This window comes from Procambarus clarkii, chromosome 64, assembly GCF_040958095.1.
Source record: "Procambarus clarkii isolate CNS0578487 chromosome 64, FALCON_Pclarkii_2.0, whole genome shotgun sequence".
Classification (NCBI taxonomy): Eukaryota; Metazoa; Arthropoda; class Malacostraca; order Decapoda; family Cambaridae; genus Procambarus; species Procambarus clarkii.
In genome coordinates this window covers 8,663,728-8,687,727 of record NC_091213.1, presented here as the reverse complement: position 1 = coordinate 8,687,727, position 24,000 = coordinate 8,663,728, and the positions used below count along the sequence as shown (strand labels likewise).

General features: G+C 42.6%; 1 protein-coding gene and 2 long non-coding RNA genes across 3 annotated transcripts in view; 2 read left to right on the top strand and 1 right to left on the bottom strand.

Annotated features, from left to right (window-relative positions):
- LOC138354719 (uncharacterized) overlaps positions 1-24,000 on the top strand; it is a 590,624-nt gene that overhangs the window by 289,465 nt on the left and 277,159 nt on the right. The gene's annotated exons all lie outside the window — the stretch shown is intronic.
- LOC138354716 (uncharacterized) overlaps positions 1-24,000 on the top strand; it is a 118,140-nt gene that overhangs the window by 43,228 nt on the left and 50,912 nt on the right. The window contains exon 2 of the long non-coding RNA XR_011223653.1: positions 12,842-12,928. This is a non-coding gene — a long non-coding RNA (uncharacterized lncRNA). The remainder of the gene's footprint in view (positions 1-12,841; positions 12,929-24,000) is intronic.
- Positions 20,832-24,000, bottom strand: part of LOC123750728 (metabotropic glutamate receptor-like) — a 191,484-nt gene continuing 188,315 nt past the window's right edge. Inside the window, 1 exon segment of the mRNA XM_069309153.1 lies at positions 20,832-21,061. Coding sequence (XP_069165254.1) covers positions 20,961-21,061 — 101 coding nt within the window. The 3' untranslated portion in view covers positions 20,832-20,960.

Here is a 24,000-nt window from a genome sequence, read left to right as displayed (position 1 = left end):
CACAATCATCCCCTATTCCCCATTCTATGCACCTTTTTAGTATTTTTTTACATTTGTATTATCTTTTCGCCCCATTCATCCTTTTCCACCTGTCTTTTACATTTCAGCCTATTCACTTCCACAAGCCCATTTCTCACAACCTTCTAGACACACTTGGGCCTTTAACCATGTCAAGGGGTGAGGAGAAACAGTGACTTCCAACCATGTCAAGGGTGAGGAGAAACAGTGACTTCCAACCATGTCAAGGGTGAGGAGAAACAGTGACTTCCAACCATGTCAAGGGTGAAAAGAAGCAGGAGTCTTCAATCACGTCAAGAAAGAGGAGAAGCAGTGACGATTAAACCCAGTAGAACCAGACGAGCGGCTCCTGCTCCCAACAGGAGCCGCAAAACAAGGACTCCTTTCAGCAGAAGGAGAACGAAGGCTCCTCCCAACAGGAGAACGGAAGCTCCTCCCAACAGAAGAACGAAGGCTCCTCCCAGCAGAAGGAGAACGAAGGCTCCTCCCAACAGGAGAATGGAAGCTCCTCCCAACAGAAGAACGAAGGCTCCTCCCAGCAGAAGGAGAACGAAGGCTCCTCCCAACAGGAGAATGGAAGCTCCTCCCAACAGAAGAACGGAAGCTCCTCCCAACAGAAGAACGAAGGCTCCTCCCAGCAGAAGGAGAACGAAGGCTCCTCCCAACAGGAGAATGGAAGCTCCTCCCAACAGAAGAACGGAAGCTCCTCCCAACAGAAGAACGAAGGCTCCTCCCAGCAGAAGGAGAACGAAGGCTCCTCCCAACAGAAGAACGAAGGCTCCTCCCAGCAGAAGGAGAACGAAGGCTCCTCCCAACAGGAGAACGGAAGCTCCTCCCGGCAGAAGAACGGAGGCCTCTCCCAGCAGAACAGACTCCAGACACGACCAAACACCTTCAATAAAACCATCCGAACACATACACAACAGCCACGACCATCGCCAGCCACGACTGCCCGCAGTAACAACCCCGACCACAAGGCTGTTGCTAAATCACTAAGCTACTTGATAAGTATATCATTGTAAACAACCTACTCCCCTACACACACAGCCTTAACCCCCCTCTCCCTCACCGCTGCCAACCGTACCTCGACAAACTTTATAAAGCCTTAACGAGCCACAAACGTCATGATGCCTCAAGTCATCACTGCAATACGGCTTTAACCCAGAGATCCGTACCCACGGCGCCTGGCTCCTGGGTGTCTCCTCCTTGATTATGTATCATAGTGAGCGCCGGGCCGGGCTGACAGGCTATGTATATGATCAGTAGGGCGGTGTGTGTTTATGGTAGGTGGGGTAGCTAGCGTTCTCTGAGGGGGCTCTGGGACGCCCCGGGTCCTGGCGGGGCTGGGAGGAGGTCTCCTCAGCAGTATTATTATTACTATACTTTCTCTTGGTTCCTCAGTAAGGTTGGTAACAGCCACAAGCACTAACCTACAGTACCACAACAGCCACAAACACTAACCTACAGTACCACAACATTAACAAACACTAACCTACAGTACCACAACAGCCACAAGCACTAACCTACAGTACCACAACAGCCACAAGCACTAACCTACAGTACCACAACAGCCACAAGCACTAACCTACAGTACCACAACAGCCACAAGCACTAACCTACAGTACCACAACAGCCACAAACACTAACCTACAGTACCACAACATCAACAAACACTAACCTACAGTACCACAACAGCCACAAGCACTAACCTACAGTACCACAACAGCCACAAACACTAACCTACAGTACCACAACAGCCACAAGCACTAACCTACAGTACCACAACAGCCACAAGCACTAACCTACAGTACCACAACAGCCACAAGCACTAACCTACAGTACCACAACAGCCACAAGCACTAACCTACAGTACCACAACAGCCACAAACACTAACCTACAGTACCACAACAGCCACAAGCACTAACCTACAGTACCACAACAGCCACAAGCACTAACCTACAGTACCACAACAGCCACAAGCACTAACCTACAGTACCACAACAGCCAGAAACACTAACCTACACTACCACAACAGCCAGAAACACTAACCTACAGTACCACAACAGCCACAAACACTAACCTACACTACCACAACATCAACAAACACTAACCTACACTACCACAACAGCCAGAAACACTAACCTACAGTACCACAACAGCCACAAACACTAATCTACAGTACCACAACAGCCACAAGCACTAACCTACAGTACCACAACAGCCACAAGCACTAACCTACAGTACCACAACAGCCACAAGCACTAACCTACAGTACCACAACAGCCACAAGCACTAACCTACAGTACCACAACAGCCAGAAACACTAACCTACAGTACCACAACAGCCACAAACACTAACCTACAGTACCACAACAGCCACAAGCACTAACCTACAGTACCACAACAGCCACAAGCACTAACCTACAGTACCACAACAGCCACAAGCACTAACCTACAGTACCACAACAGCCACAAGCACTAACCTACAGTACCACAACAGCCAGAAACACTAACCTACAGTACCACAACAGCCACAAGCACTAACCTACAGTACCACAACAGCCACAAACACTAACCTACAGTACCACAACAGCCACAAGCACTAACCTACACTACCACAACATCAACAAACACTAACCTACACTACCACAACAGCCACAAGCACTAACCTACAGTACCACAACAGCCACAAGCACTAACCTACAGTACCACAACAGCCACAAGCACTAACCTACACTACCACAACATCAACAAACACTAACCTACACTACCACAACATCAACAAACACTAACCTACACTACCACACACTACGACCAAGTAAACTATTATTAACAATGAGCAAGAACTAACCTCCCTGGTGGTGGCGTCTTGGCGGCGGAGTTTACAACTCCTCCATCAACACACACAAAGACAATATCATTTAAAACACGCTCCACTATACAAAAAATGTACAGTAATATTTTCCTGGGTGAGGTTCTGTCTGGTGTTGGTTGATCTGACTGTCAAACAGTTCATGGGACTGGCAAACACCTGGGACCAGATTCACGAAGCAGTTACGCAAGGAGTTACGAACCTGTACATCTTTTCTCAATCTTTGGCGGCTTTGTTTACAATTATTAAACTATTAATGAGCTCTGAAGTATCAGGAGGCTGTTTATAACAATAAGCTCAGTTGATTGGCAAGTTTTCATGCTTGCAAATTTTAATAAATGTAACCAAAGCCGCAAAAGATTGAAGAAAGATGTACAGGTTCGTAAGTGCTTGCGTGTAACTGCTTCGTGAATCAGATCTTCAACACCCCAGAGTCAAACCGGTTGAAAAATGACGCTGGAACCAGGTGCTGCTACATTTATGGTCTAATTAACAGCAGTGTGATATATGGCGCTTAAATGGTACCTGTCGGTTTACAGTCTCTTTAATGGTTAGTTATTTGTACGGCCATTTATTATTATTATTAGTCTATCTACCTTGTCTAGCTTCCGGAGATCAACAGCCCCGCGGCCCGGTTTCCGACCAGACCTCGGTAGTAGCGGCTTGGCATTATCTTGGTCATAGGTTCGCGCGTGCTCTCTCTCTCTCTTTCTTTCTCTTTCTCTCTCTCTCTCTCTCTCTCTCTCTCTCTCTCTCTCTCTCTCTCTCTCTCTCTCTCTCTCTCTCTCTCTCTCTCTCTCTCTCTCTCTCTCTCCTCCCTCGCTATCCCTACCCTCCCCCCCCCTCTCTCTCTCTCTCTCTCTCTCTCTCTCTCTCTCTCTCTCTCTCTCTCTCTCTCTCTCTCTCTCTCTCTCTCTCTCTCTCTCTCTCTCTCTTTCTCTCTCTCTATATATATATATATATATATATATATATATATATATATATATATACATACATATATATATATATATACATACATATATAGTTTATGAGGAGCATGCACATCTCCTGTGCCAGGTACAAGTACGACGGGCTCACCATAGCCGGTGCTGCTTGTCACTTTTTGTTCCGAGTGGCTCAATCTGCAGCCAGAGCCCGGCCAAAGACCCGCCTCCTCGCCTCTCACCATAAACATGTCCTCGGGCCAACACCCACACAGACAAAGGGGCAAATTAGGAGCACTTGTCAACCGCTGGGTGAAGAATGACCGCTATATATGTCATTATAAGGAAACTTGGCAGGGGTTTAATACTTAGTGTTGTGTCAACAAGTACTTCACCACCCACAAGCCCCCGACCATTGCTTGGTGGAGAGGCGCATTAGGTACAAGAAAACGTGTCCAAACATCTCGACTTTAGCGGGAATCGAACTCGGAAACGTTCGGTTCTGACATCGATAATTTGAAATATACCTATGTACAAAATAACTAAACCCATAACATATACAAAGTGTAAATACTAGTATCTTTATTGCGAGAAACGTATATGGTGAAAATAATATATAAGTTTCTCTTAAAATTTACATTTTCTGTACTCAATTTGTCCACTACAGAAAACGAACAATTTTAGACGGAAACAAACATATAAAGTCGATTGAACACTTCGGAAGAACAAACATATTTGTTCTTTTGTTATAGTACATCAAAGTTTTTCTCTTGATAACATCAAGAGTGGTAATGAGAATAGACTGACGACGTACATGATTGTAAACTATGTAATTAGCTTATCAAGCCAGTCACTTAGCTAAATTTATTCTGAGGTTCAGTTGCTGAGCCTATTATATGCCTCTAAACTTTTCCACTATAGGTAACAGGATGAGAATAGGGTCCAATACCACTCACAGGATGGGTAAAAGGGTCCAATACCACTCACAGGATGGGTAAAAGGGTCCAATACCGCTCACAGGATGGGTAAAAGGGTCCAATACCGCTCACAGGATGGGTAAAAGGGTCCAATACCACTCACAGGATGGGTAAAACGGCCCAATACCACTCACAGGATGGGTAAAGGGGTCCAATACCACTCACAGGATGGGTAAAAGGGTCCAATACCACTCACAGGATGGGTAAAGGGGTCCAATACCGCTCACAGGATGGGTAAAGGGGTCTAATACCACTCACAGAATGGGTAAAGGGGTCCAATACCGCTCACAGGATGGGTAAAAGGGGTCCAATACCGCTCACAGGATGGGTAAAAGGGTCCAATACCACTCACAGGATGGGTAAAAGGGTCCAATACCGCTCACAGGATGGGTAAAAGGGTCCAATACCACTCACAGAATGGGTAAAGGGGTCCAATACCGCTCACAGGATGGGTAAAAGGGTCCAATACCACTCACAGAATGGGTAAAAGGGTCCAATACCACTCACAGGATGGGTAAAAGGGTCCAATACCACTCACAGGATGGGTAAAAGGGTCCAATACCACTCACAGAATGGGTAAAGGGGTCCAATACCGCTCACAGGATGGGTAAAAGGGGTCCAATACCGCTCACAGGATGGGTAAAAGGGTCCAATACCACTCACAGGATGGGTAAAAGGGTCCAATACCGCTCACAGGATGGGTAAAAGGGTCCAATACCGCTCACAGGATGGGTAAAAGGGTCCATACCACTCACAGGATGGGTAAAAGGGTCCAATACCACTCACAGGATGGGTAAAGGGGTCCAATACCACTCACAGGATGGGTAAAAGGGTCCAATACCGCTCACAGGATGGGTAAAGGGGTCCAATACCGCTCACAGGATGGGTAAAAGGGTCCAATACCACTCACAGGATGGGTAAAAGGGTCCGATACCACTCACAGGATGGGTAAAGGGGTCCAATACCGCTCACAGGATGGGTAAAAGGGTCCAATACCACTCACAGGATGGGTAAAAGGGTCCAATACCACTCACAGGATGGGTAAAAGGGTCCAATACCACTCACAGGATGGGTAAAAGGGTCCAATACCACTCACAGGATGGGTAAAAGGGTCCAATACCACTCACAGGATGGGTAAAAGGGTCCAATACCACTCACAGGATGGGTAAAAGGGTCCAATACCACTCACAGGATGGGTAAAAGGGTCCAATACCACTCACAGGATGGGTAAAGGGGTCCAATACCACTCACAGGATGGGTAAAAGGGTCCAATACCACTCACAGGATGGGTAAAGGGGTCCAATACCGCTCACAGGATGGGTAAAGGGGTCTAATATCACTCACAGGATGGGTAAAGAGGTCCAATACCTCTCACAGGATGGGTAAATGAGTCCAATGCCGCTCACAGGATGCTACGGTTCACTTTGGGATGACAAGTATTTCAGCTTATGTGTACTCACCTAGTTGTGCTTGCGGGGGTTGAGCTCTGGCTCTTTGGTCCCGCCTCTCAACTGTCAATCAACAGGTGTACAGGTTCCTGAGCCTACTTGGGCTCTATCATATCTACACTTGAAACTGTGTATGGAGTCAGCCTCCACCACATCACTGCCTAATGCATTCCATTTGTCAACCACTCTGACACTAAAAAAAGTTGTTTCTAATATCTCTGTGGCTCATTTGGGCACTCAGTTTCCACCTGTGTCCTCTTGTGCGTGTGCCCCTTGTGTCAAATAGCATGTCCCTATCTACCCTATCAGTTCCTTTGAGAATCTTGTATGTGGTGATTATGTCCCCCTAACTCTTCTGTCTTCCAGCGACGTGAGGTTTAACTCCCGTAGTCTCTCCTCGTAGCTCATACCTCTCAGCTCGGGTACTAGTCTGTTGGCAAACCTTTGAACCTTTTCCAGTTTAGACTTATGCTTGACTAAATATGGACTCCATGCTGGAGCTGCTTACTCCAAGATTGGTTTGACATATGTGGTATACAAAGTTCTGAATGACTCCATACACAAGTTTCTAAATGCCGTTCTTATGTTAGCCAACCTGGCATATGCTGCTGATGTTATCCTCTTGATATGAGCTTCAGGGGACAGGTCTGGCGTGATATCAACCCCCAGGTCTTTCTCTCTCTCTGACTCTTGAAGTGTGTGTGTACTCACCTAATTGTACTCACCTAATTGTGCTTGCGGGGGTTGAGCTCTGGCTCTTTGGTCCCGCCTCTCAACCGTCAATCAACTGGTGTACAGATTCCTGAGCCTATTGGGCTCTATCATATCTACATATGTGTGTGTGTGTGTGTGTGTGTGTGTGTGTGTGTGTGTGTGTGTGTGTGTGTGTGTGTGTGTGTGTGTGTGTCTGCTGGTAATGAACTTCAACTCTAGGGACCCGACTCTTCCAAGTGAGTTATCTGGTACAACGATTATATTACAATTCTTATAATATGTTATGTCTACCCTTTCCCTCCCCTTTACTCCCCTTCCTACCTCTTCTGTTGCTCTCCCTTTCCCCTTTCTCTCTCTCCCTCCTCCTTCCCTAGACCATTCCCCTCCCCCCCTGCCCATCCCCCCTCCCCCCTCACCTATAACCACCTCCGCCAGGTGTCCCCGACCATAAGTTTAGACGATTAGAGTTACCTGCGGGTGACAATGGTCGGTCCGGGTGTCATTTCCTCCCTTCACAACTTGAAGGCGCAACTTCTTCCCTGCAAAAGTTCCCTGCCAGCGGGGGGGGGGGGGAGAGGGAGACTGTGCGGGGCTTCTTTTTCCCCGCCACTACGAGAGAGCTTGTGAGGCGGTGGGTGGTGATGGGGGGTGGGGAGATGGTGGGGAGTGATGGGGGTGATGGGAAGGGATGGGGAGATGGTGGTAGAGGGGTGGGTGGGGGGGTGGGGGAGGATTGAATTGTCGTCGTTAAGGGCTGAGGTTTCTCTCTGGAGACAGTCGCTTTCGCCTCTCACCCTTCTCTCACCTCTCACCCTTCTCTCACCACTCACCCTTCTCTCACCTCTCACCCTTCTCTCACCACTCACCCTTCTCTCACCTCTCACCCTTCTCTCACCACTCACCCTTCTCTCACCTCTCACCCTTCTCTCACCCTTCTCTCACCACTCACCCTTCTCTCACCTCTCACCCTTCTCTCACCTCTCACCCAGGACACGTGGAGTGTGTAACAGTCTGTCCTCTCACCATTCCGGCCGCTGGCCGACTGGTCTGTGAACAACCTCTCCGTATTACTCTCATTCTATCTTATCCTCTATCATTCTATCTTATCCTCTATCATTCTATCTTATCCTCTATCATTCTATCTTATCCTCTATCATTCTATCTTATCCTCTATCATTCTATCTTATCCTCTATCATTCTATCTTATCCTCTATCATTCTATCTTATCCTCTATCATTCTATCTTATCCTCTATCATTCTATCTGATCTATCTACCATATCTTAGTGTTTTTCTTACGTCTTCGTCTAAGGCCATTGTAGCTGTTATATGTACTCACCTAGTTGTGTTTGCGGGAGTTGAGCTCTGGCTCTTTGGTCCCGCCTCGTTAGTGTGATTGTACAAAAGAGTATTAGTAATATTTAAATCACCGTGAAATTGACGTTTTCTATGCATCGTCCTAGACAGGTTAAGTGGGTTGGTTGGGTTCGTATGGTATACTCTCTAGGCTCGTGCCGCCCTTAGTGATGGCTCCTGAGGGCCCGTGCAGGTCGGCGTTCAGTCCCCCGACCATCCAAGTAGTTGGGCACTATTCCTTTCCCCCGTCCCATCCCAAATCTTGATCCTGACCCCCTTCCTAGTGCTATATAGTCGTTATGGCTTGATGCTTTGGCAATGACGTTGGCGGAAGAGAGAGAGAGAGAGAGAAAGAGAGAGAGAGAGAGAGAGAGAGAGAGAGAGAGAGAGAGAGAGAGAGAGAGAGAGAGAGAGAGAGAGAGAGAGCCAGAGAGAGAGCCAGAGAGAGAGCCAGAGAGAGAGCCAGAGAGAGAGAGAGAGAGAGAGAGAGAGAGAGAGAGAGAGAGAGAGAGAGAGAGAGAGAGAGAGAGCCAGAGAGAGAGCCAGAGAGAGAGCCAGAGAGAGAGAGAGAGAGAGAGAGAGAGAGAGAGAGAGAGAGAGAGAGAGAGAGAGAGAGAGAGAGAGAGAGAGAGAGCCAGAGAGAGAGAGAGAGAGAGCGCCAGAGAGAGAGAGAGAGAGAGAGAGAGAGAGAGAGAGAGAGAGAGAGAGAGAGAGAGCCAGAGCGCCAGAGAGCGCCAGAGAGAGCCAGAGAGCGCCAGAGAGCGTCAGCCTATCACCAGCATAACAGCCAGTGCGGGTGTCAATGTGTGGTTGGAACAATACAATATCCCAGGTCCCATTGCCTTAGTTGACTCCCCAGTGAAGGGTCCGTCACCAGAGACGGCGGATATTGGCTCTTAGGTGCCGCTAACAAGGGGGGGTAAATGGTCGTTGAGGTGTAAATGCCAGCGTGATGACTGGGAAGGCGGGGGGCACCGCGCCCCCTCCCTTAGCATGGGGAAGATGCTTGCAAACTAAGGAAATATGATTCGCGTTTATAAGTAGCCGATGATGATGATGAAGATTAAGCCACCCAAAAGGTGGCACGGGCATGAATAGCCCGTAAGAATAAGTAGCCCCCTGTTGTATAAGCTGTTGTTGTTGTAGCTTCGGGAGCCAGAGGTACTCCTATTACGACTTTATAAGTTGTATACAACTATAATCTGTTGTATAAGTTATTGATGTAGTTGCAAATGTGTAATTAGCAATTTGTGGATTATTGTTAAGGGAGTTTCTCGCGTACAGCATTGTTGCTTGGTTATTTGTCTCTGTTCACGTTCTTGAATGGTGTTCTGATGTTCGCTTGTAAAGCACGCCGCTGATGTTATCCTGTTTAAATGTTCCTCCTGATTTAAGCTTGGTGTTATGTCTACTTCAATGTCATTTTCTGTGATCGTTCAAGGAGGTAGTTCCCCTTTTCATTGTGTACTGTCCTTATCGCCTCCTATCACGTGTTACCATTTTCATAACCTTACACTTCCTGCTGTTTAAGTCCAGTAGCCGTTTCTCAGACCCACTCTGCACCTTGCCTAGGTCATCTTGGGGTATTTTACGATAATTATTTACAAGTTCGAAAGAGTTTTGAGTAAATTTACGTGTTGTTTACATGTTTGCAGAAACTGCACAACCGTTGATCAGTCAATGTTTACAGTTTACAGGATAAGAAGGGATTTAAACAAATCTACGAGCCGAATTTATAAGACTGAAGTTTACAAAGGCTGTTTTCAATGTTTTCCTCGTCTGTTGTTGAATCATTTTGTGTTTGCCGCTCTGAGAGTCAGACAGATGCAGCATCCAGTAGACCAGGAGATGAACTTCTAACATCATTCGTCTCCCCTACACACGACGGCTCCTTTTTTTTAATCAAGGTTTCAGAGAGTATCAGTCGTGGTTTGGTATATGTCGGAGTGGTTAGTTTACTAGTCTACACTGTAGCTTTATCTCTGTCCGTTCACACACACACCTTACTCTCTCTCTGTCTGTCTGTCTGTCTCTCTCTCTCTCTCTCTCTCTCTCTCTCTCTCTCTCTCTCTCTCTCTCTCGATTGGTGAAGATTAAGCCACCCACAAGAGGTGCCGCGGGCATAGGGTAGCCTGTAGGTGGTATATAGATGTTTGAAGTGAATGTGACCTTTGGTCGTATAACGTCTTGAAGTGTCTTGGACCTGGTCTCTCTCTTCTTGTTGTTGTTGAAGATTTAGCTACTCAGGACGAAGTGTCTATGTAGCACGGGATATGGTGAGCCCGTAAGTCTCTCTCTTCATCCTCTCATTTTTATATATTCCCTCCCTCTTCCCCTCTCACCTCTCCCCTTAGGAAGATTGTCCCCCTCCCCCCACAAGAGGCCAGCCCACCGCGGCCGCCCACCGATAATTTAAGGCAGCTACCTGGGCGCGACACCTTGGTCTCCGGCAGGTATTGGAGAGGCGCTCAAGGAGCCATCTGCGACCAACAGCAGGTGAGAAATTGTCCAGAAAGCCAGTCCGTACAGGAAAAATCTGTTGAGAGATGCAAGGGAGATGGAAATTGGGGGCTGAGAAAATGGCGATGAGGAGGTGGGAAGAGGTGGAGATGATGGGGGAAGCAATAGGTGAAAGGGATAATGGAGGGAAGAATGTGAAACGCGGATGATAGAAGGAATAGATTACTATAACCTTCACTTATACAGTGACCTTAGTTACCGATTATAGGTGAAGTTTAACGACGAAATAACATTACATTACCGCCGGCTTTACTAGTGATAATCCAGAGACCCGGGTTCAAGCCGAGACAGAAATGCTTGGGCAACGTTTCATTTCACCTCATGCACCTTTTCACCTAGATATAAATAGGTTTCCGGGAGTTAGACAGCTGCATAGTCATGTGTCTTTGAGAGAGAGAAGTGCATAGTAGATATGAAAGAGAAAGTACGTCGGTACATCAGAAAGAGAAAGTACGTCGGAACATCAGAAAGAGAAAGTACGTCGGAACATCAGAAAGAGAAAGTACGTCGGTACATCAGAAAGAGAAAGTACGTCGGTACATCAGAAAGAGAAAGTACGTCGGAACATCAGAAAGAGAAAGTACGTCGGTACATCAGAAAGAGAAAGTACGTCGGAACATCAGAAAGAGAAAGTACGTCGGTACATCAGAAAGAGAAAGTACGTCGGAACATCAGAAAGAGAAAGTACGTCGGTACATCAGAAAGAGAAAGTACGTCGGAACATCAGAAAGAAAAAGTTACGTCGGAACATCAGAAAGACAAAGTTACGTCGGTACATCAGAAAGTACATCATATAATCGACGGTTGAAGAGGTGGCACCAAACAGCCTATTATATTGATTTACCATTCCGAAAAATGGTAAATTTTCCATTTTAACCCAAAATTCAAACCTAAATTAAAATGCAAAAACCCGAGCAATTCATCTGAACTATCGAGTCCGATGCATAGAAAACGCAGATATTTGCGGACCGTTACTTATAATAGGTTACATTTCTAACGGTGGTTACCATAACGCCAAAAAAAAATAAAATCAATAAAAAGGCGACCAATTGGTTGAGATGACGGGTTGAAAAAGAGCTAAGAGCTCGATCCTGCAGGTAGAAATAGATTGAATACTGATACTAGAACCATTTTTGCCACTACCACTAATACTAGAACCACCCCTGCCACCACTACTGACACCACAACCACCCCTGCCACCACCACTAACACCACAACCACCCCTGCCACCACCACTGACACCACAACCACTCCTGCCACCACCACTAACACCACCACCATGGCTACCACAACCACCCCTGCCACCACCACTGACACCACAACCACCCCTGCCACCACCACCATGGCTACCACAACTACCCTGTCTGACAGCCCCCCCCAGCGTGACGAGCGGCCAGAGAGCGAGAAACTGACATCAGACCAACAGTTGGTTTATGAAGGTGACAGACACAGGGGCGGCTGCAAGCGGCACTCCCATCCACGAAACAATTATTCTCCCTCTGTATCGCGCTATATTGCGTGTGCAACAGTATCGCGTGTCGTATGTTGAGTGTGTGTGTGTGTGTGGGGTTCCTGTTGAGATTTGCGGGAATTATCCTAACGTGTTGACCCCAGAATGTGACGTGTTGACCCCAGAATGTGACGTGTTGACCCCAAGTCGTGACGTGCTGACCCCAAGACGTGACGTGCTGACCCCAAGACGTGACGTGTTGACCCCAAGACGTGACGTGCTGACCCCAAGACGTGACGTGTTGACCCCAAGACGTGACGTGTTGACCCCAAGACGTGACGTGTTGACCCCAGAATGTGACGTGTTGACCCCAAGACGTGACGTGCTGACCCCCCAAGACGTGACGAGGCAGGTGACTGCCCCTATAGACCTATATAGAGCTCAGTTACACACACAGCGATGCTTGTCAGTCTTTCTCCCTCCCCCCTGTATCGTTTTTTCCTATTACGACGCCACAACTCTATTCTTAAGAAGTTTCTTTAATGTTTTTGGTGTCTACAGGAGGTGATTGGATGCCCTGCTGAGTACCTGTTCACGTCGAGTGAGGCACTATGGCTGAAGGACTGCTCGTTCGACGCCCACAACCTGGTAGGCTTGTTAGATCTTGTGAATTAATAGCCTTGTTAACTGATAATATGTATGTCATGTTTTTATAGTTGGGGAGATTGATTGATTTCTTTTTTCTTAGATTTTTTCTTAGATTCTTAGAAGATTTCTTAGTTGGGGAGATGTATTGGGACGTTTCTTGCTTCTATTTTTTCTCTTGTAATGTATCTTTATCATTTATCAATTCCTGATTGAAATTACTTACTTAAAATTATCTGCTAGATTAAGGACCTGCCCGAAACGCTGCGCTTACTAGTGGCTTTACAAGAGTGTAAATACTGTACTATCCAATGTATTCTCACAAACCCAATGTACCTTCTTGTATATATATCAATAAATAAATAAATAAATAAATAAATTTTATGTTGATTTTCTATATATATTTTGATTTATTTAGCTGTTAATATTATATTGAGCTAAAAACACCTATATTTAGGGAGTTTTGAAATACGGTTTTTAAGGCATTGTTATTCTCTCAGTTATGGTTTTTATTTTAAGTTTCTTCTGTCGATCCGATTTATATAATTTGTATAAATATAAATAAGATAAAAATTATTATATACAAATTTTATTTCGTTTAGTATATTTTTGAAAGCTAAACAGCCATAACTAATATGGATATATATCGTCACACTGAATTAGACTGTGATGCTTGGGGTATTTATGTTTGCTCTGACTACAGCTGTCCTGGGTTCGAATCCAGGATGGGGAAATGAGGCACCATATCTCGTAATTTACCCGCTCTACACAGCACCTGCGGGAACCTGCATGTAGATTAATCACTTCATTACTCATTAATTACTCCGCGAACATTATGTAGCTAGAGGTTGTTAAACGAGTTATAATGGTGAGTGTGTACACTTGAACCCGTTTGAACCCATTATAATTCGTCTTGAGGTTATCTTGAGATGATTTCGGGGTTTAGCGTCCCCGAGGCCCGGTCCTCGACCAGGCCTCCACCCCCAGGAAGCAGCCCGTGACAGCTGACTAACTCCCAGGTACCTATTTACTGCTAGGTAACAGGGGCATTCAGGGTGAAAGAAACTTTACCCATTTTGTTTCTGCCTCGTGCGGGAATCGAACCCGCGCCACAGAATTACGAGTCCTGCGCGCTATCCACCAGGCTACGAGGCCCCTTAAGGTTATCTTGAGATGATTTCAGGGTTTAGCGTCCCCGCGGCCCGGTCTTTGCCCAGGGGACACACACACACGTGTGTGTGTGTGTGTGTGTGTGTGTGTGTGTGTGTGTAAATCACGAAAGTTAATCACGTGATGAAAAATGTGACAGTGTCAGACCCCGGAGGAAGAATTGAAACAGGAATTTCCTTAAGTACTTTCGTATTTAATAATACATCTACACAAGGGGTCCCTCACCCTTTAATTAAATTAATTTATTAAAGCGTGCCCGTCCCCCTCTTAAAAAACATTAGTTTTATCCAGCGCGTCCTCAAACTACGCTTATAAATCCGCGCCTTTTTCATTTTTTTAAGTTCATAAAGGATGAAGCAAACAAGACTAGCATGTATCCGACCTTTATTAAAAGATGTAGAAGACTTCGCCATACACAGAAAATTGAAGAGAGGGGGGGGATAGAAGAGAGGAGGCTAGGCGTGCAGGGATGTAAAATATTTCTATCTGGCTAGGGTATCATTCCTGCAGCCTGCCTTACCTACAATACAAAGTCTGTGACTGGGAAGTAGGCTCGAACTTGGGTCAAAATGAACGTGAGGACGAACGGTTTGAAAAGATGAACTTGAGAGATGGATATAAAAATATAAAGTCTGGCGGTGGGAACATATATGTAATAATATTATATATTTAGATATATAATATATATCTTTGTATATACCCGTGTATATCGAGTCACGCAATTTTACTGAAAACTTGAAGACATAATTATCTAAGGTTCCTTAAATGAGAATATATATATATATATATATATATATATATATATATATATAATTTATATAACAGGAGAGGTTGAGAAAGAACCAGGAACGTCACAGACTTAAAAAGATGATTAATTACTATAGGGAAGTCATCAGTGCATTAAATAAAACAAAATCTGAAAAAATTATAATTTACAATATTGATTTGCACACCAAAAAAAAAAATAGTTATCAAATAAATCCACCACTTCATTAAAGAATATAAATTATTGATTAAATTATGTTTGTGACTATAATTGGTACATTTGCATATTATAATGAAAGTTAAAAATTATATTGTAAACAAATTTTTGTTAAATCTATGATAACGAGTGCAAACATTACACCATAAATGCCTATATATCAGCGTAGGGAATGGGTCAGTAAGTGTGAGACTACACCATATATGTAGTCCATATATGTATATAATATATGTATCTTGTTGTTTCAAGAGTCATAAAGAAAAAAAACATTTGAAATTTAATTGCAACATTATTTTTAGATTTTTTTTTTATAAACTCGAAACTGGGTATTTTTTTCAAGTATATAATAGATACAACTTTTAGAAAATAGTCTGACAGATTAGAGTTGTGAAGATATCCAAGAAGATATTTGTTAGATGCACAAGATAGATAGTCAGGCTAGTATATATATATATATATATATATATATATATATATATATATATATATATATATATATATATATATATATATATTATAAAAAAGTAAAAATACTGTAGTGATATGTATCAAGGTCAAAATATTTATTTAATAAATGGTTTATTAAAATAAATAAATTTAATAATTTATTAAATAAAAATATTTATTTAATAAATTATTTAATAAATGGCAATAATAATAATTATATTAATTATATAATATATACTGCTAGAGACAAACGCTCAGAATCTGTACTGTGCAATTCGTCAACTTGCAACACCCTAAAAAAAAATTAACCAACAAACAATAATTTTAACCTAGTTATCTTTAATGTTAATGATTGCCAGTTATCTTAAGTTAGAGTGTAGTTGTTGTTGTTTTAAGTCTGTCAAGGTGTTAGGTGTTTTATGAGCTGATAAGTTATCAGCTGATATCAGCTGGTGTTAAGTGTCTTGTTAACTGTGGCATCACTGTGTATTATGACTTCATGTCGACTGTGGTGAGAGAAGTGACCCCTATTATGGCATCACTTCTACCCTTAGGTCATTAGTATGTTCTCATTAATGGTACCAGTACCATGGTACCAGGTACTAGGACCAGTGATCGTTCCTGCACAAAGTACCCATGATGGTACTCCCAGAACCTGGTACCAATGCATTTTACTTGAATATGGTGCCAGGACACGGTACCAGGAGGACATAGTACTAGGGACATGGTACCAGAACATGGTACTAGGACATTGCACCTGGACGTGGTACTAAGACAGACCAGGAAATGGTACCAGGATATGGCACCACGACACAGTACTAGGATACGGTGTCACAGTAGGGTAATGGGATGATTCAATTCGATAAAGCGTACATAGAACAATGTTTTTTGTGTACATAAGACAAACCGAGAGAGTGAATATATATATATATATATATATATATATATATATATATATATATATATATATATATATATATATATATATATATATATATATATATATACAAAAGATCACAGAACGCCTGAATTAATTTTAATTGAGTTCATAATTATATTAATAAAAACAATTATAATAAGACTAATATGGAGCTGGTTTTGGCAACCCAAACATAGTCACTTCCACACGAGAAATGTCACTTAAAATAATTGTCTAATAACAGCAATTAGTATCTTAAAAGTTTGAACTAAACCAACACTGCTTGGGTGAGTAAGTACCTGGGACTCATTAGGTCCTTTTTCCCAACAGTAATTGACACGTGAGGCAGAATTAAGATAAATAATGAATTATCAATAACAATAATAACAATGTCTATGATAAACACCTCAACATTCAGCTCCAACCGAGAAAGGATATGAGATCAAAGGTAAACAAACTTGGGGATCGTAAGTCTTACTGCAGAGGATTGCAATTCACTAAACCTACAACGGATCTTTGCTCTAAGCTTTCACAGCGGTTTTGTGCAAATGCCTAAATTTTTTTTTTTACTATTTACAAAGGTGCACTTGAGAACATTATCACGAGGAGTGACTAAAGAGTTAAGTATAAACATGATTTGTTTATTTACAAAAATGGACGACGATGCGCCGCTCGTAAGACATACGCGTTCATTCATGAAATGGAAAATGAAAACAAAGTAGTGGTGATGTCATTTTTCCAACTATGTACATCACGAAAGGTTACGCCGTCACGTGGGAGGACATTTAGACATTTATCCTAGAAATCGGAAATGATTTGAAACGATTTTCTGTTTATTATGACGTCAAGAAAACTTGAAAAATGATTAGATTGACGGATTTGTATGAAAAAGAAACAATCCTGCGCACACACACACACACACACACACACACACACACACACACACACACACACACACACACACACACACACACACACACACACACACACACATGAACATAACTCACATGCTGAATCTCAACGACCATTCAGCGTCTTCCGTGGGCTCAGAATCAGAAGACGCGGATGGTGATTGGTTAAAACAATCAGCCAATAAAGGCGTTGAAGAAAGACTCGTTTTTGTGACTGGTCAAAATGGGTAATGGGTTAAGGGGGTGCACAGGAATCCGGCCAATAACAACAAAGCCGGATTCCCCCATTTGTCAAAACTTGAGACCAATGGCGTAGAAAATCCGGCCTCTAGTCTAAAAGTTTTAATACGGCGAAAAAATGCTTACGAATTCCAGTGTCCACGAGTCTGAGAGGTGAAAGTTTGCATTTATTGCATCGGAAAATTTGAAGGAATGAGATATGGCTAAAGAGCATGGAAGATAAAAGAGCTGAGAGCTAGAGCACCATAGTAACTACATGTGTGGAGAGACATGTAAAGATATATATAGATAAAGATATCTATCAAGAGTCAAGATAGAACATTAAGTTACGAGAGACTGAGAGAGAAAACACATGAGTATTACACGAGATTTAGGAAAATTGTTATCATAAATGCATTTTAATTGTTATATTTTTTCCCTAAAGTATTAAATAACATTACAATTGCTGAAGTAAATTCTCTCCTTGTGCTCCCTCTTCGATACTCGCTTTACTAAGTTTATTACCTGTATTCAGTTTTAAATTTACTTAATTTATTTTATTAATTTTTTTTTCAAATTTTTTTTGGGCCAGTATTGTGATCTTGATCTTTCCCCTTCTTGAAGGTCCAACCCTTTGATAAGTTCTAGATAAATAAGTTTTAGATAAGATAAGGATAGATAAGTTCTTAATACATTCAGTTCCTTGGTGTCCGATCTTCAACTTAATCCAATTACTTGCTGGATAGATAAGTTTTAGGCTCACATTAACACATGACTCATAAGCCTTTTCCCAATTTCTAGGTGGTTAATATTAACTTAAATCTAGTTTTTATTTTTACATTTTGTTTGAGAAATTCATTCAGTCATTTGGTGATCGTTCGAAAACTTGATCAATAGTTTGATTTAATTGATTAAAGTTTAATTAAACAATTATCACATTTGTGTTTGGTTTAATCTCTATCTTCATGAACTCTTTTAATTTATATATTGATCCGGTTTATTTATATTTTTTATTCTCATATTAATCAAGCTTTTAATTATATTATCCATTAGTTTGCTTTGTGGTCCAAAACTAGTTAATTTTCACGTTGAAGATGATGAGTTATAATAACGTGGTTGAAGATGATGAGTTACAATACCGTGGGTGAAGATATGATGACCAGACCACTCATCAGAAGATAAGGAGATGACGACGACGTTTCGGTCCGTCCTGGACCGGTTATACCTACAATCGACTTGATAATGGTCCAGGACGGAGCGAAACGTCGCCGTCGCCTCATCCTCTGGTTATCATAATTTTCAAGTTGTTTGATCAATAACTCTATCCATCGTCATTGTCATCGTGACCCCTGATACAATTTTTGTGATCTACCTGATCGTGGTTCTTGGTGTTCGCGAAGTGGATTTACGGCCATTCTGGTGTTCTTAGTCCGAAATATGATCGGAGTTCTGGGTTCCTGAGCAGTATATGCGATCTATTTTAACGATGTCTGGACTCACACCAAACCCACAGCTTTGGTCCAATTTTGATTCAGAAACTGGATTAATTTAATTTTGGTTTAGGTTTGTGGTATACAGAAATCTTTATAATTTCTTGTCTATTGCTCGTCTTCGAAGACAGTAATAGTTGAGGACCATCTGTCAGGATTCATCTCTTGATCTATCCTTTCTAGTTTAATTGCTTCTGTGGCGGGCCAGGAACGTTATCCTGGACCTGATCTTACAACTCACAACACACGTCCGTTTAGATAACGGAATTACAACACGTGAATACATTACAAATAAATATTATAACACCCCTAAGTTGGTAACACTGAGGACTTTGAGGAGGCGTTTGACATTGATATATAAACAGGAAATATAAAAATGGGAAAAACAAGAACAAATGTTTTTCATTTTATTTTGCTCCCTTCGGTAATGAGAGTTAATGTTGCATCGGCAAATATGGCTTCTGGGGTCTATCGCGTTGTCCTTCCCGGCTTACAGGCGGGCTTACAGGCGGGCTTACAGGCGGGCTTACAGGCGGGCTTACAGGTTTTGCGGTCGCCCAGTTTCTTGGCACTGCGAGGGAGTGTGTGTGTGTCTCTCCCTACTGGCTTTAGACCCAACTTAACACAAACATCAGTCACCCTTACTGCCACGTTCTCATATACGCAGCCCAGCGGGGAAGGGTAAGCTTGTTCATCGTCCACTTTGATGCCTTAACATACGCTGAAATTATGTAAATAACTCTTACATAAGCCTATACTTTATAGAAAATATCTGGCATACACATAAGCTCTATGTACAAACACCACGACATGGGTTCCGTGTCCTCTCTCTCTATGTCATCTTTCACATACACTGAAGTTTGTTTACATATCCATCTTACATATCCACCATGTCTTAAGGAGCTGTTATGCTCTTCATACACCAGGCATCCTTGGCACGAGTCACTGCAGAGTCATCAGCAGGCTTGACAATAGTCGTAAATACTCTTTAAAGATAAGATTTGTTTCACCAGAAATAACAACTGCAATATATGCGGCGGCTGACTAGGTCAGCTGGTAGTCTGTCACGATGACGTATTGTCACGTTATAACATCAAGTAACACTATTGATATGGTAGAGTAACCAACACTGTAGCGGGTGTGCGGGGAAGGGGAGTTAGGGAAGGAGGTAACCAGCTACCTACAACGTGGTGGACATAAACATGTGAAAACAATAGCTGTCTTGGCCGCTGGAGAAGCAGGGAAGGTGCCCTCCGGAATGCTCTCGGGGGCTCTTCAAGTTAAACAAAATCGATCACAGGAGTCCTGCGATGCCTTCATCTTGGTCCGGGTAGGTGCATTGAGGGCTATGTTTGGCCCCTGTTGGACCCTTGCGAGTCCTGGTGGTCCTAATGAGCCCTAATATGACTTGATGGCCCTGGTGTGTCACGGATGGTCCCCCTGATCATTCCCCTCCACCATCGATCCATCTAAGTGTGAATTGAGGAAATTTCAGATTTACAGTGGCCGCTTACGTTGGGAAGGACGGTCGTGGATCAGGTCTTCATAGATGACCTAATCTGCCTTCTCGGGGGGTCGAGGGGAACACATCAAGTGTCTTCCAGGACGCTGTTTCTATCTCATGAATCTACAACATTCGGTAGTGATGGTTTATGGAATGTATAGAACTTCCCAATCTTTAGCGCTCTTGGAACAGCCAACACTACACGAAGAATGTCAATAAATGCGACATGGGGTCGCCATGTCATCCGAAGATCACATCCCAGCAAACTTCCAGCGACCCGACCAAGAAAAACAACGATGGGTTTCCCGCGGTGTTCCAGGGGAACCGCAAGTCCGCAGGAGCAACAAGATAAATGGCCGCTCCCGGCGGCCTTCTAGTCCACTTGTGTCTCCTTCAAAGAAGCGCCTCGTTCTCCATGGCCCCTTGGCTTCCTCCCTCGGTGGCCGTGCGTGAAGGCGTCCCCGGCACCGTCTGCAGCTTGACACCTTCCGACCCTGCCAAGAAAGAAGTGGGTAGAGGCGGGATATACTCGGAGACATCGCTGGAAGATGAAGTCAGGAAGTGCGCACGTACTGGTCGCTAAGGACCAATACCGGAAATAGTGGATATTTATGGGACTAGTAGTGGAAGATGAGGTTTGTGGTGGCGATGAGGGACGCTCATAGTAAGAGGAACAGGGATAGATGTCACGATACACCTACGTGGTACTAGTGAACATGTGTAATGCAGTAACATTGGAACTGTTGTAGGTGGAGTGCCCCGGGGCTCTGTCCTGAGACCTCTGTTGTCTACCATATATATATAAACGTTCTGGATACGAGATTGAGCAGCAGTTTTTGCAGATTTGTGGACGATATAAAGACAGCACAAAAACAGAGCCGGGAAATCAATTTAGAAGACTCAAAATCTCTTCAAGATGATCTAGATAGTCTTTTGAAATAACCGAAAGACTGACTGATGCAGTTTGATGCTGAAAAAATATAAAGTTCCGAGGCTAAATAGGATTACAATATGATAGGGATTACAAGATATCAGCTTGATAACGTTGACATTGCGAAATCTGAATGTGAAATTATTTGGGAGTCATAATCATTAGAGATCTAAAGTCGAAAAATCAATGCATGTTCATAATAAGACAAATATGACACTGGGATTTTTTTGAAGAACCATTAACAATAAAACACCTAATATTATTTTTCAGCTATATCTTGCTCTTGTTAGGCCCCATCTAGATTATGTGGTTCAATTTGAGTCGCCACACTATAGAGTGGACATAAATTCCCGTAAACGCGTCCAGCGAAGGATGAGAAAGTTAATCCCGCAAATTAGAAACCTTCCATATGAAGAGAGATTAAAAAAAGCTTAATTTACACTATAAAAAGCGAAGAGTTAAGGGAGACATATAACAGAAAGGATATTAATAAAGGATTGAACATATAACACAAAATTGAACCCCGAAACAATAGATATAAATTGGATAAGTTAAGATTTAGGAAAGACCTGGGTAAATACTGGTTTGGAAGACAGCGAGGCCTTACCCAACACTCATTTACTCCTGTCATACCCGCAGACAGATGGCTCAGTGTCAAGACACAAGAGGAACTGTGTTGCCATACATATATTCCTAAGTATACCACAGTATACTTAGGAATATACATTAGTATACTTCTAACCCTGCCTGTGCTTGGGGTGGAACTGCTGTACAGACCGACTATTAATGTAATAATTGAAGTTGTAACAAAACCCTTTCTAGTTCTATTTCTAATTATTCTAAATCAATCTTGCCTATATGTTGAACAACTAATTCTCACCCTGAGCCAACATAGCTTGTTCTATGTGTCGCAACAGCCAGTTGGAAACGATATATATATAATATATATATATATATATATATATATATATATATATATATATATATATATATATATATATATATATATATATATATATATATATATATATGTACCTAGTAGCCAGAACGCACTTCTCAGCCTACTATGCAAGGCCCGATTTGCCTAATAAGCCAAGTTTTCCTGAATTAATATATTTTCTCTAATTTTTTTCTTATGAAATGATAAAGCTACCCATTTTATTATGTATGAAGTCAATTTTTTTTATGGGAGTTAAAATTAACGTAGATATATGACCGAACCTAACCAACCCTACCTAACCTAACCTATCTTTATAGGTTAGGTTAGGTTAGGTAGCCGAAAATGTTAGGTTAGGTTAGGTAGGTTAGGTAGTCGAAAAAACATTAATTCATGAAAACTTGGCTTATTAGGCAAATCGGGCCTTGCATAGTAGGCTGAGAAGTGCGTTCTGGCTACTAGGTACGACATATATATATATATATATATATATATATATATATATATATATATATATATATATATCGTTAGTTTAGGATGCCTTTAGGTTAGCTTAGACTGTTTTAGATTAACTTGGGTAAGTTCGTTAGAACATGAGCATGCGGACACTACCGCTAAGGATCTCTAAGTGGTTACTCTATCACTTAAGTGGTTACACTGTCTCTTAAGTGGTTACAGTATCACTTAAGTGGTTACAGTATCACTTAAGTGGTTACAGTATCACTTAAGTGGTTACAGTATCACTTAAGTGGTTACAGTATCACTTAAGTGGTTACAGTATCACTTAAGTGGTTACAGTATCACTTAAGTGGTTACAGTATCACATAAGTGGTTACAGTATCACTTAAGTGGTTACAGTATCACTTAAGTGGTTACAGTATCTCTTAAGTGGTTACAGTATCACTTAAGTGGTTACAGTATCACTTAAGTGGTTACAGTATCACTTAAGTGGTTACAGTATCACTTAAGTGGTTACAGTATCTCTTAAGTGGTTACAGCTTCTCTTAAGTGGTTTAGGGCACGTGGTTGATGGACTACACGTAAGAGGAACAAAAACATCTTAAGTGAATTACAATAAGTGGCCTCACTTTCCTGACACTTTTGTATTTAAGTGGTCTAATGGGCATTTCTGATGTGTTGCACTTTAGTGTTATATCTCAACACGTGTGTGTGTTATATCTAAGGTGATATAAGAGTATTCCTGTATCACCTGGCATACTACACACAGCTGTTCTAACACCTGGCATACTACACACAGCTGTTCTAACACCTGGCATACTACACACAGCTGTTCTAACACCTGGCATACTACACACAGCTGTTCTAACACCTGTCACTATACACAGCTGTTCTAACACCTGGCATACTACACACAGCTGTTCTAACACCTGTCACTATACACAGCTGTTCTAACACCTGGCATACTACACACAGCTGTTCTAACACCTGGCATACTACACACAGCTGTTCTAACACCTGTCACTATACACAGCTGTTCTAACACCTGTCACTACACACAGCTGTTCTAACACCTGGCATACTATACACAGCTGTTCTAACACCTG